Source organism: Acanthochromis polyacanthus, chromosome 22 (assembly GCF_021347895.1).
Source record: "Acanthochromis polyacanthus isolate Apoly-LR-REF ecotype Palm Island chromosome 22, KAUST_Apoly_ChrSc, whole genome shotgun sequence".
Taxonomy (NCBI): Eukaryota; Metazoa; Chordata; class Actinopteri; family Pomacentridae; genus Acanthochromis; species Acanthochromis polyacanthus.
The window spans coordinates 17,964,463-17,982,051 of record NC_067134.1 but is presented as its reverse complement, the minus strand read 5'-3'; the positions used below and the strand labels follow the sequence as shown (position 1 = coordinate 17,982,051).

General features: G+C 39.0%; 1 protein-coding gene across 4 annotated transcripts in view; it reads right to left on the bottom strand.

Annotated features, from left to right (window-relative positions):
- LOC110962372 (voltage-dependent L-type calcium channel subunit beta-4-like) overlaps positions 1-17,589 on the bottom strand; it is a 27,347-nt gene extending 9,758 nt beyond the window's left edge. The window contains exons 1-9 of one of the 4 annotated variants that reach the window (XM_022210312.2): positions 17,337-17,589; positions 15,017-15,100; positions 9,076-9,246; positions 8,815-8,937; positions 8,544-8,671; positions 4,765-4,841; positions 4,267-4,286; positions 1,901-1,981; positions 30-88 (exon numbers count right to left, since the gene is read on the bottom strand). In XM_022210312.2, the coding sequence (XP_022066004.1) occupies positions 30-88; positions 1,901-1,981; positions 4,267-4,286; positions 4,765-4,841; positions 8,544-8,671; positions 8,815-8,937; positions 9,076-9,246; positions 15,017-15,100; positions 17,337-17,399 (806 nt within the window). In that variant the 5' untranslated portion in view covers positions 17,400-17,589. Of the gene's footprint in view, positions 1-29; positions 89-1,900; positions 1,982-4,266; positions 4,287-4,764; positions 4,842-8,543; positions 8,672-8,814; positions 8,938-9,075; positions 9,247-12,352; positions 12,846-15,016; positions 15,101-17,336 lie in introns of those variants that run through there. The other 3 variants (XM_022210311.2, XM_022210314.2, XM_022210313.2) reach the window with 3 other exon arrangements.

Below are 17,589 nucleotides of genomic sequence, written 5' to 3'. Positions count from 1 at the left end.
GCATGAGTAACTAAACACAGATGTCTTACCTGCCATCAAATCTGTGCTTGAGAAAGTCAAATAGCGCTTTCTGCATCATGTCTGTTACCTGCATAGAAAAGGCAAAATGTTGGCAAAAGACAGAAGTGATTAGTTTTAAAGAGGTCTTAGTTTTTGTGGATACTTTGTTACATGAAAGTGCAAAAGGTATACTTTTATCAGAGTAATGTTTACATGAAATTCACCATTACATAGTATGATTTCAATTTAATTGAGATTTCTTTTGCATGATTTAGTTTGACTAATTTTATTCCTCTGTATCTTGTCTATCTCCCTGAGGCTTTCCTGGTGAAAAAAAAGTTCAATAAATCATAATGTTTTAGTATTGTGTCCATCTATTGCATTATTATCAGCTGGTTCTCTCTGTGCCGTTTACAGCCGAACTACATCATTTGATAGAAGGCTCATAATTAGAATGGGGGGGGAATGTTGGTGCAAATGTGCTCGGACTGTAATAGGCTGATAATCCGTCCACAGCGCTTTCCCTGCCTGCTGCCCAGTGCATGCTGGGATTGGCTCCAGCTCCCCCCATGATCCCCAATATGAATAAGCCGCCGTCCATCAGGCAAATCCAGGAACACAAGACAGATGGCATTTCTTCTGCTGCTAAAAAACCACAACGATATCTGATGCCTCGTGTGAATAAGCAGGATGGATGCACATCGTCTACTTAAACAGGTACCGTGTGACCAACTGCGGTGATGAAATTCACTGTTGTGTATGTATTTAAGTATTTTGTAGATGGTATTTTTTCATTTAGCCATTACAGGGTGTTCCTAAAGCCTGAACACGTAAGAAATGTCATGTCTCCAGAACGATTTTGCCTCCACAGATTAAATATGACTATTTGATTAATTATCAAATATATATCAAAATCAATATATTAATTTAAATGTTGTTAAAAATTTCATGTCCTGAAAATATATATTTCTGTCTATGTGTCCAGACTTTAGGGACAGCCTATATCAGTGCATTAATTATTATTTTGGGCATTTTTGCCATTATTAGACAGTGAAAAGGCAGAAATGGAAACAAGGGGTAAGAAACAAAGCCTGAGCTTTAACCATTTAGTTACTGAGTCCAGACTGTAAGAAGTAGCTTTTCTAAAGCTCCAATAATGCTTTTTTTAATAAATTCCAAATAATAAAGTGGCCCCTCGTAGTGATTAGCCCACAGAGAATTGTACGTTAAACTTGGATTTCTCCCAGCTTTTCAGGCAATTTTAGCTAATTGTTTTGGTTTTGCAGCCTGTGTCTTTATTGGTTTTGTTCTGTTTTAACTTCCGTAGGGTTGTTTCCAGCAGCAGGGAGCTGTTTTCATTGAAAAATTCACTCTAATTAGTCTGCACTTCCAGCTCCAACCGTAAACACACAGTGGGCTACTAACAGGTGAACACAGTGGAGAATGTAGCACCGAAAGAGCCAAATATGTGAAACTGTAGATACACCTCATCAAGAAAGTGCTTTGAGACAATTATAGTTTTCTTTGCAGCCTGCGCACACAGTATATTTATAGACAGTAATGAAAGCAATAAGGCAATTAAAAGGAGGATGCTCTTTACAGGAAAGCCAAAATCTGCCAATTACTCAACATATTTTCATCTGACCTCTTCAGTCTCCTCGTTAGTCTGGCTGCAATCTGGATGTTACGTGGGCGATGACACACTCATAATAACTGCGCCAACAGCGAGCTATTTTGGGGGACTTAGGGGAAGATGCACAAGACTCATCTGCTTGGTGTATTCTTGTCCTGTTAGCACTGGCAGCATTCACATTCAGCGCTATTCATGGCTTCTAATCACTGACGAGAGTGAAAATGTGTGAGTGGGTTCTCGATTCGATCGCAAGGACACGCAGCTCACCTCATATCCTTTGAGCGAGGGTCCCACCAGCACTACGGGCCTCATGGAGGGAACCACATCGTACGGGGGGATGTGCTCCGTCTGCGAACACAAAGAAGCAGCAGTGGACTCGTCACATACAAGGAAACTGATACAAGATCAATCCACACAGTTTAACATAAAGCCAAGCTGAGTTTACAATCAGATGTGTTAAATGGCAGGTTGGAATTTCGCAATGTGGATGTAGCAAATGATGTGTTAATTTGCCAAAATGTAATAAAAAAAAAAAAGACTTGACTGATATTGTTCCTAAAACATATGATCATAATTGCATATTTTAAAGCAATTCACACATCTTACAGCAAGTGAATGACTTCTTGGATTACTTATATTTAGCTCCAAAATGTGGTTGTTACATTTTGACCAGCTAACAAATGTTTTATCATTTGCTACATAGATGGATGGATATGACACAGATTTTATAAAAATAGCCACAAAAGTACAGTCTAACCCAGTTTCACAAAAAGAAGTAGCACCATCACGACACAGAACTATGCCAAAGTGGAAACACTAGGTATCATGTAGCTATGTAAACAGATTCATTTAAAGATGCAAAGCTGACAAGCACGATGGAAAGATTTCTCTGAATAAATTACATTTTAATATTAAATAATACTATACATTAACTCTCTATTTCTATGTTATGTAAAGATAGCTAAAACTGATCATTTTACAGAAAAAAATGGCACTGTAAATAGAACACACAGATGGCAAGAGCAGCAGAGAACACTTTAATATGAAATTTATTCACTACTGTGTACTTATTGTTGGAATTTAAATACCACAAGGTTTCCAGTATTTATTTGTGTAATTCCAAAAGACTGATGCAAAGTATTTTTCTGTGGCTTACAAAATTAGGAAATACTGATTTTGGGTTACACATTAAGTTTTATTCACGATGTTGGAGACGGCAGTATAAAGGACTGTCAAATGCACCTCACGGCCTTTCTGAGTCAATGCAGTTTGCTTAGTTGCTATGGAGACAGCCGTGTCACAAATAGTGGGACGTCTGCACGACAACTGAGCAAACTTCATCCACTGAGGAAGACCGTGACATGACTAAGTTAACATTAATATACTTTACATTTCAGCTGCATAACACTGACTGAGATTGAGCAACTTTTTTTTTAAACATGAGACGAAAATTTTGTATCTAAATTTGTGAAATAGGAAAAAGGAATGTTGTGGAAATACACCATTTGAAATGATGTGCTGTAATTTCATACAGGGGGATTTAAACCACATAAACTCCGGTTGATGACTGCCAAAGTGAAATAATTGTGTGCTGTACATTAAGTGGTATTTCAGGTTTAACATTAAGTATTCAGCAGTGGTCACATTTTGCAATGAGGTATGCAACTGCTAATAAAATGCAACAATAATGATCAATTATTGCCTCTATTTCCTTGCACTCATCTATCTCTGTAAGCATAGAAACTGACAAGCTCATGTGATGGGAGTGTTTCCTCTTAACATTCAGGGTAGTCAGGTTTAGTTATTGGATCCTCACTTGTTTTAATTTTAGTTTAAAAATTCTACTCTTACATTGCAATGAATGTTCTGTCAACACAATTTCCCTGCCAAAAGAATTTCAGCAGCTAAAATTTGCATCCCAAGTCCTTTCTTCTAGCTCTACCTTTAAGATACAAACCTCTACTGCCACTGCTAACAAGCCTGGGTGAAGAGCAACACCTCTCTACATATAAAATTCTCACTTTTGTTAGATATTAAACAAGGTAACCCCTCCTGCCCTGATTTGTAATCAAATGAGATTTATATTACTTGCATTTTGGTATGCTCTCTCTGCAAATTCAAAAACTTCAATTAGGTCAGTATAAATATTGAAAGCAGGTTGTTTTCTCTTCAAAGTTTGGCAACAAAACAGCCCAGCATATAAATAACTCCCTTTAAAACTACAAATTATAGATTTTACTTTTTTTGTTTGTATTCAACAAATATGGTATTAATAAGTGAGCTTTAGGGTTACTGGCAGGTTTTTGAGCTGGTTCCCGAAAGTGTGAGACTTGTCTTTTTGTCTACTCTTCGAGAAATTCATCTAGTATAATACACGTGTGAAATCACTTGTGAAATGCCTGACATTTTCTCCAAGTTATGCCAATTAAAATGTGTAATAAGCTGCAGTTGAGGCAGTACTTTGGCGTCACAGGAAAGGTGATGTTTTGAGTCTGCATACTTCAGTAGGGCTGAAGTATTTTATGACATGAGACTAACTCCCGGTCAGTGCTACTAGTTAATGTCATTTTATGATGACGGCAACAAGAGTCGGGTGGATGGTAAATGAGTGGGCTTTACCGTCACCAACTTACCACTTTCTGTTTCTGCTTTCCTGTAGGAGGGGAGAGAAGACAGTGACAGTGTCGTCAGTAGCTGCAGCCACAGGAGGCGTCACTAGAATATCTCAGAAAACATGCTTCACGGAGCGTTTCATCACAATTCATAACAAATGAAACCTATCAACGATAACTGGCATAATTTAATATGAACAAAAAAAACTTATTTCTATTGTCCTAAGGTTATATTCACAAAGTCACATGAGTGCACTTCAGAGGGGGGGGTCATAGTCTTGTCGTTGGGTTCACACTGTGGTAAGCCCCAGTCTCAGAGCGCCTGCAGTCCTCAACTGGAGGAAGAGGAGGATCATGGGAAAATGTACCAACAACTCTACGCAGTGAACTTATGCTCTATGCAGAGACATGGGAAGGCTTTAGAGTCTTATTCTCTCTATGTTGTTGTGGCTCAGGAAGCTTGGCTCTAAGCCGGCAGCTGGCTATTAACAGCCCTCTCCCCCTGTCCGATGCTCTCACCTGCCGAAGAAATGAGTGGTCGGATAGAGGCAGATACCTCATCCTCTACACTGGAAGAAGAGTTCCCTCCAGACTTACTGGAAAAGACAAGAAGGGATAAAGAAAGACAGAGAAACACCATGGCATTAATGCAGAAAACGACAATGAATAAACCGCTAAGAATTAAACTGGTCATTTACTGCAGAGGAATGGAGCAGATATGTGACAACACTTCTGTTCTGAGAGGATAAAAGGAAGACATTACAAAAATACATTCAAGTTGTGCCTGATTTGCAGTAAATATAAGTTATTAAATGTTAAATCTTAACACTGAAATTACTATTTTGGGGTTATTGTCTTCAAATCAGCGTCACAAATTGCAAGGTTGACAAGACAGGTAGTCTATTGATGTCATAAGTCTTAGTCTATATAAGTAAAGGTATTTAGTAATTATTATACAAATACTGACAACATATAAAGATTCATAGTGATTCTTTTATTAGATTGTTATGATTTAATTTGCAATTATTTTCAGACCCTTGATCACCATCTAAACTGTACATTTTACAACTATTAACAGAATATAAACATCAGCCTGAAAATTCTGAACCAAGTGTATGAACGAAAAAAAGTCATCATCGATCACGCTTTGATAGTACATGTCACCATGGCAACAGGGTAAATAAGAAGCCTCCATTTTAATCCACGGGAGGTAAAACTATTAACGTCTGACACTGGGCATTTATCTTTAAAAACACAGCAGCAGCAGTAGGGACAAAGTCTGAGTTGGAGGAAAGAGGTTAACACTAGTCCTTTTTATTCAGTGTGTGGTCCACTCATTCATCATTTAGCAGACTTACTTGCATATACTTACTTATATATCTACATTTTAATATGTTTACTCGCTGCAACCTGACAGGGACAATCTGCTGGCAGCAGAAGATGAAAATGTACACCAAAGATATCATACATTGAAATTTTATGGACCTGTGATTTCAATCTCATAGTCCAATCGAGTCATACGATTTGCTGATTTGCAGCTGACAAAGCATTTAATGACGACATTGACACACATGTAAATTTTGCAGCAATCAAAATGCTGTAAAAACCCAAATTTATGCAGACTGTACTCAAAAGTACACTTTTAAACTATGTTTAGTGCTGGATTATTCACAACATTTGCAAAGTGACACGATAACAGACACAGCAACCACAACACGAAGAACAGTTTGTTATAGATTAGTGCCTCACACATCAAGAATTATACCTTGTTTTTTTACATTAACAGACAGAGACTTCATTGTTAACATTGGTCTTCCACATCCAGAAATTAGAAACAATAGAATTTTATCAGAATTTAAATATTTCAAACTTTTCCCCTGTGCATTAACTGACAACAGTGAAGGGCAGCTGAGTTCTTAAGAAAAACATGGACAAAAAGTAGAAAACAGCTCCGACTAGGTATGTAAATTAATAACTATTTATCAATTAATTACCAGCCATCATTTAATTGATTATAATATGTTAACTGATAAGGCAGAAGACACTGTTTAAACTGTCAGAAATGTCTTGTACATGTGCTGTAGTACCTAATTGTGCCACCAGTTTGAGCCTCTTACTGTTTAGTGAGATGGAGTTACAGGTGTGTTTGCTGACGGCTCATCGAGTTGTGAACGATGTGCCTGGTTTTAGCCTGCTCCCCGAGAATAAATGCTAATGCTAAACTAAGGTTTTCAGATGCTAACAAAAGGCCAGGAGCTAACTGTGTTGGCAGAGAGTAGCTGCTGCTTTTAAAACCAAAGTGATGAAGGGTATCGACAACTTAATGTTGAACAGTACACTTAACAAATTATATATAAATAATAAATAAATATGGTAATGTATTTTAGAGGTGGTAGCAAATCCTAAGAGTTTCCAAATTGGATCAAGTTTACTGGTTTAGTTCTTTTTGCCAATTTCTATCAAAACTGAATTTTAGTGACATTTTGTCTAATTGTCTACAAAGAAAACTGAACCAGGGTGAACAGAAGCAGCCACTCTATATGTGCGGTATCTGTATACTAATGCCATTTATATGTATCTGTATTTGCAGAGCTTTTATTTTCTTGTGCTTTTATACAATGTCTCTGTGACTGCAACAGAAGAAGTAGGTAGTAGAATTTACATGACGAGGCGTATTTTACATTTAAAAAATTAAAACATAAGAATTATAAAAGAGAATTTCGAGCATCTCTGTAAGTCAGCATAGTAAGTCACATAGTGCTACCATTTACAGTGAAAGTTCAGTCCTGCTTATTAGAGTTAGCATGTCTTTCTCTGTCTGTGAGGCTTGGTGACAAAAAGCCACAGAAGCCCACCTAGTAAGTGAAGCACTGAAGCGCTGCAGTCTGGTAAGATTAGTATTAAACTCAACAGCAAGGCTTGAGGAAGTGCATGTGAGTTACATTACAAACTCTGGATGACAGAACATTCAAGACACATTATACACACACACACAGAAGCTAATTACAGCTATTGAAACCGTTTGACTGCTACAGTCATCAGTAGTACAAGGGATGGAGTAAATAGGCATGAGTCATGAGCAGACCTGGGTCAAAGTAGACTTCAAAATAAATCACGGGGAGACACTGATATAGTCACAGAGGTTATAGTTCAACAGACTAGTAAATGAGCAGAATCTATCCCATCAGATGAAATCACATCATATCAGTCTAACCCAGGTCTGCTCAGGAGGATGTGTCGAGACAAATGAAGACATTTAATGTTTACAGCAGAAACTGGCATTTTGACTGAGGACTACAGTCACTATTCAGTTTTTAAATAACAGCTTTTTCACAATGTTAAAATTTCTGAGGCCACAAGCCCGAAAGCAAACTGCATAACTCCACTTTTAGCAAGCATTACTCATGTCACTCTTCTAATTCACAATTATGATTATTGTCAACTTATCTCCCTTTACAATACCAAGACATTCTCTTTACTGTCAAACTAACAAAAACAACCTGTCTTTCCACTGCAGACGCTGGAAATTAGAAATGTTTTGCCTTCCTACTACTAAAATGAATGAGAAAATATCAAAATATTTGTCCATATATTTTCTTTGAACAGTGTTTCTGCTAAGCTCATTTTTTTAGTTTAAAGATAACTCCACACTTCCTAAAATATATATATATTTTATGCCTGGCTGTCTAATAAATATCAAATTACTAAATATGTACCTTTTAAATGCCACACTAAGCAAAATATATGTGTAAATCCTCTACAGGTCTCCAAATCCCTCAAATTTCAGAAACAGTGTCCAACTGTCGCTACAGCCCTAAATAAAATCTACCAAAATTTCTGGTCACAATCAAACTTACTACCTACAGTTTTGTATGAAGTCGTTTGGCTTTGTTTTGCTTATTGGTGACCAAATCCCCATGAAGCTGTGTGACAACTGAAAATCCTAAATTGTAGACAGAATGTTGTCCTAAACTTTTACCCCCCATTAGCTACAGTAAAACAGCAGTTTGAACACAAACTAAGAACACAACATAAGCTTCAGCACAGAGACAAAATGAAGGCGATGAAAGCAGCGATCATATGATATTTTTGACCAACTGTGATGTTCTGCTTATAATAAAACAAACTACAGTATGTCGGCTAGATTTTGCAGCTCATTCTTTTTTATTTATTTTTTATGAAATTGTTGTTCAACATGTATAAAACCTTCAACTGCCTCCAATAGTAATTTCAGATCAGCTTTTTTGGGGGCATATGAGGTGTAGTTTATGAGATGAGTGCGTTTTTCTGTTACTTACCCTTGGACTCGTCCTCTCTTTTGCTCCTGCTGGAGTCGAATGTTCTCGAGCTTCAGAGGGCTGGGAATGAAGCCGATCTCGCAGCCCTCCTTCACTAACCGACCGATCCACCAGTCATTGTTGAACTTCTAAAAACGCGAGAACAAAAACGGAGGAACCAGAAAGAGGAAAATGGAAAGCATTAATAAATTCATGTTTCCAATAGCAGTATATGTAGTAGCTATGTTTACAAAAAAAGATAAAAAAACTAAGCAAAAACACACACAAATACCTCTTTTATGTGGAGGAAGTCCTTGGCGTCAAAGGAGATGGCTGTGGCTGGTACTGGAACATCCTCATCCAAAGCTCCACAATAGCTGACGTTGGTCCTTACAGCAAATGCCACAGGTTTAGTCTGGAGGATGGATACACAGACTATGTGAGTAACAGAAAGTCATACATTATATACCAATAAAAACACATTAAAACATTATTTCCAGAGCAAACAATGGGGCTTGGTGGGTATATTGGAGCAGTGTCACAGGTGGGCTACCTTGGCTCTCTCCAGCTGAATGGCGGCCTGCTGCTCCCTCTCCTGACGACTCTGTCCCGGTCCTTGGCTCTGGCTGGGGCTCTGGCTCTGGACCTGGGCCTGCACCTCCCGCTCCTCCTCCAGAGAGACATCTGAATCTGATGGTCTGCTAGTATATGAATCAGCTGAGCCCTGCAAATGGAAATCACGCCATAGGTTACTTAAACTGTGTGAGTCAGGAGTGTCTGGTGCAGCAAACACTACAGCCCTTTATAAGTCACCTAAAAATAGCGAGGCTTTCCATTTGGAGAAACAGTAAGCAGGCACAGTGCTGCAAATGTGGGATCACGTAATAGGGCAAATCTACAGCGTAAAAACCACACAGTTCGACTATCAAGGACTTTACAAAAAAGTTAGAAAACTGTGTGGACAGATGCAACCGAATGACCTCGATAGTCTCACTGAAAAGACAAAAAAAAAAAAAAAAAAAAAAAAAAAAATCACAAAAGGACATACCGTCACAAGCGGACATGGGTCAAGTTTTAAAACAAGGACGTACAGTGCTATAGTTTTACCCCAAAGCATTTGAACTGCTGAGCACAATAAGGTTAAACCATTCTTTATGGGATCACTGACTGACGTTTTGCTGTTTACATCAACTCACAGTCAGGGTGCCAAGTCCAGAGTGGGAGCTTGGCACTCTGAATGCAGAACAGGTGAAATGGATGATAAAGAAAAGAGCGGACTGCCAGGAGCATCTCAGACAAAGTGGAATTTCTATTTCTGTTCTGTCAGCAGTTTGTATGACCACACACACTCAATACACATCCAGGACAGAAACGAGCACGATCCCTGCTCCCAGAAAGAAAAAGACTCATTTCTGCTTCTTTCAGGATGACACTGACTCACAATAAACAGCTCGTCCATTTATAGAAGTTATTTTGAACATAATCAGAGATTCAAGAGCATCACCAGAGACCTGGTTCATCATGTGAGTGTGGAAGAGCATGTCCACTAGGGAAAGGAAAAAATGCACTAAAAAATGTTTTGCCTGATAAAAATATAACACTACTCATGATACATCATAATCATGAGATATTAAGTTTTTGGAGTAAGTCAAAGTACAGGATATTAAGTCAGATTTACAACAGAGCAAATCAAAGACAGAAAATAGTACGGCAAACTTCTGAGATCTCCACAGAATAATCTCCATATCTCTGCAGGTCTCAGTAGAGACATTTTATATGTAAACACAAAAGCCTCAATTGGCCTCCTGAAAACTGCTATCAAAAGAGAAAAAATGTGAATTCTGCCTGACAAACTAGGAGGCATCACGATAACATTTTGTACATATCAAGCCTATTAATAAACTACAGTTAATCAAAATATTTGATCATGTTTCAGAACTAAATAAAATTCTAGACTGATATAACTTTTACAATATCCAACAACACAAACTACATTACAGACTTCAACACAATAATAAGCAAACATTGCAGAAACAGGGGAAGCAGAGGGACTCATTTGTGCTGAAAATCGGACAAATGCATAAAATATCTGATACTATATAAGTAGTCTGAGGTTATTGTAAACATCATCTATATACAGCAAAACCTCCTAAAAGTTGATTACATTATTGATTAATACACTTAATTTCTGAGCTTCCTCATTAATCTCCTTTCATTAAGCTTAAATAATGCTCAACATACAGGCTTACAGCTGCACTAACAGAATACTAGAGTTTAGTTTGTTTGTTGTCTTGTGATCCATTTTTTGCACACTGGAAGCGATTTTTTTTTTTACCACTTTAGTGCTTTAAGACGTGCTAACCTTGCAGTATTTCATCCTGCCACCCAGAAAGAATTCCATTAATGCAACTTTTTTTTTTGACTGGACCAAGTGCTTCCTTCTGCTGTGTTAATCTAAACAATCAGCCACTAATGATGCTTCAATTAAGGAAGACCATTAGTCCCGAGTAGATCAATCAAGCTAGTCATCACAGCTAAGCACTTTCTGTTTTTTTTTTTACAAGCTAGCAGCAGTAGCAAGGCCTGACTTCAGCACACTGCTCATCTGGACTGTGTGCAGCCTGTCCCAAAGAATTATTCTGTCTTTATAGGATTTCGAAGAATGAAGGGATTACAGAAAAATATACACATCACTCCAACATGGAAAAAAAGAGAAGATTCTGCAGGCTGTTCATGATTTCTTCAGCTGTATTAAAGGGCTAGTCCCCTCATTTCACACATGTTCGGTCTACTACTCGTGAGTCCTACTCGGTCTGTGAGAACATAATGTCTTCTGTGGCTTTGTTGAAGCTTTGTCAGGTCTGGGAGGAGAAAAAAAAAGCCTTGTTGATGTCATAATATCGTCATCAGGGCTATCTTGGTTTGAGCTTGGAGATTGCAAATTGAGAAGAGGAAGTCTGAGCCTTCAACTGAGGGTGTGGAGTTTGAAAGACGTGGACAGATGAGGAGGAGGAGGAGGAGTCGCATGATGAAGGTCTTGTGTTTTGGGGCTTTATCGTACAGGGGACGGCTTGCTGGACGGTCAGGAAAACGTCCACTACTGCATGTGGACGCTATGTATGAAAGCATTAGTCAACACAATTTTCTAGAAATCTGAGCATCATCTCGTGTATCTGTGCGGAAGATTTGAAGGTGCACTGTAGCATCCGAGCTATTATCCAATGGAGTAGCTTCGGCATGTGACTCATCAGCATCAGAATCCACTTAATGACATCACGATGCATGTTTCTCCGAGCCTCGTCAGAGCCCGTGCACCACGTCGTCGCAGGGATCAGATTAGAAACGCTCAGCTGCATGTTTTTAAGAAAGCTTGAAATTTGACAAGAGAGGATTTAGCATTTCAGTGAGGGCCTTAGGGGAGAAATGGGCAATCAACGTTTTGCAGTCTTTGAATCACAGCTCGGTCTCATCTCTCAGAGGTACAGAGTGAGATGAGCACTAAATGGCTCCTCCTGGCTTTGGTGGTTTCCTGATGTCCGTTCTGACAGCCTTATAGGGCAGATTGCAGCCACATACACAGCAACCAAATATGCAAACATAACCGAAAATCAGAAGCCATCTGCCTAATGTGCACCCCCTTCACACACAGCAACACCTACCCGCCCTCCCAACCCCCTTACAGGCGAGCACAGCCCACGATCACGCTATACTGTACCCGTTTGGCTAACCCATCAAAGGCCTCTTGTGAATGTGTGTGTGTGCTACTTCCATCAATAAACACACAGCGGGAGAGCCTGAAAACAGATTCACACACACATCCAAACACTCACCGCCTCCGAGTCTTCAAATCCATGCAGGTACAAATTGTCATACATGGAGGTTTGATATTCCAACGAGCGCCTCTAGAAGAATGAGGGGGAAAAAATGAGAGTGGAGGCGGAGGAGGAAGGAGGGGGCACTAGAGAGAAAAAAAAAGGATGGATAGGGGGATGACGACAATCCCTTCTCTCCACGGCAGAGAAGAATAATTTAAAAAAAAAAATCTCCCCTCCCGTTGGATCACGCCTGGTCCTTCTGAGGCCCGTCGCTTGATGGATGCAGCTTCTCCCTGATCCCCGAGTGCTGCTGGCTGGCTCACATTATAGGATGGAGAGGCTCTCCCTGGAGGTAGCCCAATCCTGGCATTTCATTTCATCAGGCTTCCACACGCACGCACACACACACACTCACAGACACACACATATACATATACACAGCGAGAGCAGCAGAGGCGGCAGCAGCAGCAGCAGCAGAGCAATATCCAAGCCTGATGACAGAGCCAATGTGCAAGGATCTGATTGGCTGGCTGGCTGTCCACTCATCTTGGATGAGCGCTCTCCTTGATTTTTTTTTTTTTTTTTTTTTAGTGCGGGGAGGCAGCAGTGATGGGGGGAAGGGGATGGAGGAGTAATCGAGGGGAGCAGCATCCTCCATTTCCCTGTTACCACTCATCCTCGTTCTGCTTATTCTCTAGTGAGCGCAGAAAAATAAATTTAATCTAGTCTAATAATACACGAAGGTCTAGAGAATGTGTACGTTCCATCCATGTATTTAAAGCAGGACCGGTTTATCTCCTCTTGAGAATCAAATTGAGAATGACACAAGTATACAACCAAAAAAGGAATTGGAGAAACAAGCACCACATGATGAACATTTCATCTGTTCAGAAATGCTTAAAATAATCATTTAGAACACAGGGCTGTTTATGTTTTAAGGGTATTTAACTAAACATGACACTGTAGTCAATGGCTAAAGCAAGACGACACTAAATGCACCCCACCTATGTTCTTTTATTCTTTTAATTTAACTGTTCATTTGTATTTTTTGTACATCATGTTTCCCAAAACCAAGACCGAAATGCCATTTTAAAGTCCTCTCCACGCAATCAGGAATAAAATTCTGTTTGAGAAACACTGAATTCTACTCAGTGCTACTCAGTAACTTCCAACCAACTGCCTGATTGATTATTTGACGACTCAATCAACAGTAATTAACTCCCTGAACCCCAAGCAGTATAAAGGAGATTCTGTTCCTGTCACATTTCCTCTCACTGTGGACTCATTTTTCTCTGCAATATAAAGTTCTGCACCTCCATGGAAACAGCATAATCATGGAGAGAAGAGGAGAAAACTCAAAAATATAATTTAAAGTTATTGCAAGCAATCATTAAAAAATAAAAAAGAAAGCTACATTTTTCCAAGTGTTGATTTACAGATTTAAAAACATGGAATCAATACATATAACACTATATTCACTGATGTTATCAATGGTGGATCTACATACTATAGACATTTGACTACTTCTACCACTTCTCTCCTATCAGCTATGTTTAAACTGCAATTCACCTAAATAGTCCCAGAATTTTTGTCACATGACTGTTGATTGCAGCTGAGTGCAGTTTTGTTTCGTTTCAATTTTTCTTCCAAATCCATACGGTTTATTATTAATTGACACAAATAGAATAAGATGATGTGGATGAAACACCACGATTTTAAGCTTAGATTTGCTGAAGCTTCCCAACCGAACGACAACTCACAGATGAGAAGAACAGATTCAAGACCAACGATTCTCTGACAAATGGTGTAAAGTTTGCGATTGTGACAACACGTTTTCAGTTTTGGGGTTCAGAAGGTTAAACTTCTGTGATCATGGATCGTTTAAGTCAAGACAAGCATATTTGTACAGCATACTTTTCAAGACAAATTATTAAATCTGCCTTGTGTTATTAGTTTCTGAAATGTGAGTATTTTCTGATTTTTTTTTTCAGTGTGTATGATAAAGTGTCTTTTGGGGTTTTGGAGTGTTTGCTGGGCAACACAAGCAATGTAAATACCTGCGCATGTATTGATTTTTGTTCAATCAGGAATTCATCATCTTTTGTGCCATTTTTATCAACTTGCAGTCTTATTTGACTCATTGGTCATTGGTGCAGTGCATCCCTCTACTGACAGCAGATTGCTGCCCCCTACAGTTGACAGCGACCACAACACCCTTGTATCAGTGATGTCCTAATGGAAGATTTGGTAAAAACAACTGCCAAACATTTTCATCAAAAATGCAGTCTGACTTGCAGTGGCAAACTTCACAGAGTGTTTGCATCATTAAATAAAAGCAATCAATATTTATTTTCTTAAGGCATAAAGAACCTCTTCATTATTTCAACAAAAAAACGTGACATCATACACAACACACAATAACTATTAAAACAACCTTAAAGTCATGACTGACAATTTAAGATATAACATGGACTCTTTAAGGCAGAAATAGGCAACAGTGAGTGATTAATGTCACACATCTAGGCTAAGATTTATAAAATGTTCCCAATATTTAATGAGCTACAATATATTTTTAGAAATTCTCTGATACACTTTCATCTGGAATAAATGTAAAGCCATAACTTCCACAACCAGTGACAACTACTGCCTTCTATTCTACATTTCCTCACAGCTCAGTACCTGTCTGAGGATGAAGCTGGTGGAGGTGGTGCTGCCGTCAGACCTCTTCAGGCGGCTCCTCCTAGAATAAGTCCCTCGGTTCACCTGTACGAAAAAAAACACAAACCTCAATCAGCCTCCACAACATGTCTGTAAATCATGTTATCACTTGCTGCTCATACACTGCAGATCAAAGGTTTGGGATCACTTAGAAACCCCCTTAATTTTGAAAGAAAGGCACTTTTTTTCCAATGAAGATAACATTAAATGAATCAGAAATACAGTCTAGACATTGTTAATGTGGTAAATGACTGTTCTAGCTGGAAATTTTTAATGGAATATCTACATGGGGGTACAGATGAACATTTCCAGCTACATTGTGTCAGCTAGTGGTGTTGAAAGGCTCATTGATGAGTTGATAACCCTTGTGCAGTTGTTAGCACATGAATAAAAGTGGCAGGGAAGGCATGAAATTGCCAGGGTGACCCCAAATTTTTGAACAGCAGTGTACATGATGCAAGTTGACATTCATGAACGTCCACTTTAAACAGCTGGCTGACGCTGTTTTTGTAATAAATGGCACAATAAAGTCAAAGAAGGTCAAAGAGCCAGCTGAAACCACAGCACCCACATGACACACCATGTAACGTCAACATGAACCATACATTTCTGCGCTACACATTTGTCTTGCTTGCTTACTTTTCTCCTTACCTCCGGACTTTCTTTCTTTTCCCTCTTCCAAAATATCCAAATATACCAGCAGAGTTCATCTCCAGGGAACTAAATTAATTATCTGCCAGTGATTCGCCCCATTTCTGTTCAAGTCTCCAGAGTTAATGACAATGTCACCGGTAAAAAGTCAGAACCTACTTCCCAGAATTTATAAAACAGGGCCATTAATCTGGGTCACCATCTCTCTTCTGCCTCTCAGCTCAAGCCAAGAAGTGATATGAAGGATGAAGTTAACCAAGCCTTTGAATATCCTGCTATTTATACTCCTAATTAACTCTCAAATGATCAGTAGAGCGCCCAAAATCAGCCAGTTTTAACACAAAATACGAACATGTAGCTGCTTAAAATGAACGCTGCATCGACAGAGCAAACAGAACCGGATGATCAGAGGAGGGGAAGAGTTTTATACACTATTTATTTCAGTTAGATAAAATGAGATATGATTAATGCTTCAACACATATGAGGATAAAAAAGTAGCATGGTAGGCTTGTAATATTTTTTCATTGTGAATATGTTAGGCATTCTCTTTTTAGAGGTAAAGAGCTATTTCTAGCTATAGAACATAAACAGATTAAAACAACCAACAGACTCTCTTCTGTGCACATTTTGAATGTTAGATCCGAGTCATTTGTTACAGCAATAAACTGATATCAAATGCTGAAAACATCACAGCATCCAATGTGATTTTCTTTGATTACACTTTATTTCAGAAGTAACTCAGAATTAATAAGGAAAAGTGGAGAAAACACGCTCTTTGCATGCACAATAGGTCTGAAAAATGAAAATTTGAGATGAATTAAAGCGTCAATAAATGAAAAACAAAATAAAACAGTTTAGGAACAGTTTATACTACTTCTGAATATAGGTTATCAACTATACCTAGACACTATGACTTGTCTATTTTATTTTGCTGCCTTGTAAAGCATTTTGTAGATTGCATTTTAAATATAGACTATCCTTATTGTCAGCATTAGTACTTACAGAAATTCCACACAAAGTCAAGCATTTATTTAAACTAAACTTCTGTGAAACTGACTGACATGAGAATCTGGTTTCCTGTTTCTCAAACCACATCATTTGTTAACCTTAGTTTGTGCTGCTTTTAAAGAAATAGCACACTTATTTTATATACGTGTACAGTTTGTGAAGCTGGGAAAGTGGCTAGCTGACACCTAAGACTTAAAATACAACCTTCATGCAAGCCAAAAGGGGTCTAATGTTAAGTAAAAATATAGAAATAAGTCAAAATTTGACTAAATGTGCTTTATACGAGTTATGTGTACGACTGAAAAAATGGAGATTTAACAACAGCAAGTGTGACTATATTAAATATGCTGCTAATTTTGTCAGAACAAATGCAGCTTTTGTTGGCATATGCACAGCCAGGGCAACTTCTACAGAGTTATTGGGAGTTTTGAGTAAAAGGCGGAAACATTTTCTCTCCGCCCTGATAAAACACATAAATTTGGTCGCAGCAAAAAGCAGCATTCTTAGTGTGTGTCGTCGATACGCACTTTTAATGTTACTTTTTTTCTAAAAGTAACATTCAAAGTGCGTATCGACGATGCTATATGGCAAAACAGACAGCCGTGAAGACACCTGACCTACCTGGAAGATGGGCGCCTGTATGCCCTCGCCTATCTTGTTCCGTATGTAGATGTGCCGGGACATTTCGGCCAGGACATCGGTCCAGAGGGCGGGCTGCTCGGGTCCTGCCCAGCGGAGGGGCGGCGGGTTCCGGGCTGCGTGCTCCAGCTTCACGCCACACAGCGGGGAAGGTGAGGCGCTCGCGAGCCGCTGCTTTCCACCGCTCTCTCTCGCACGAGCCCAGGTGTTTCCGCTGCTTCCTGCCGCGCGCGCC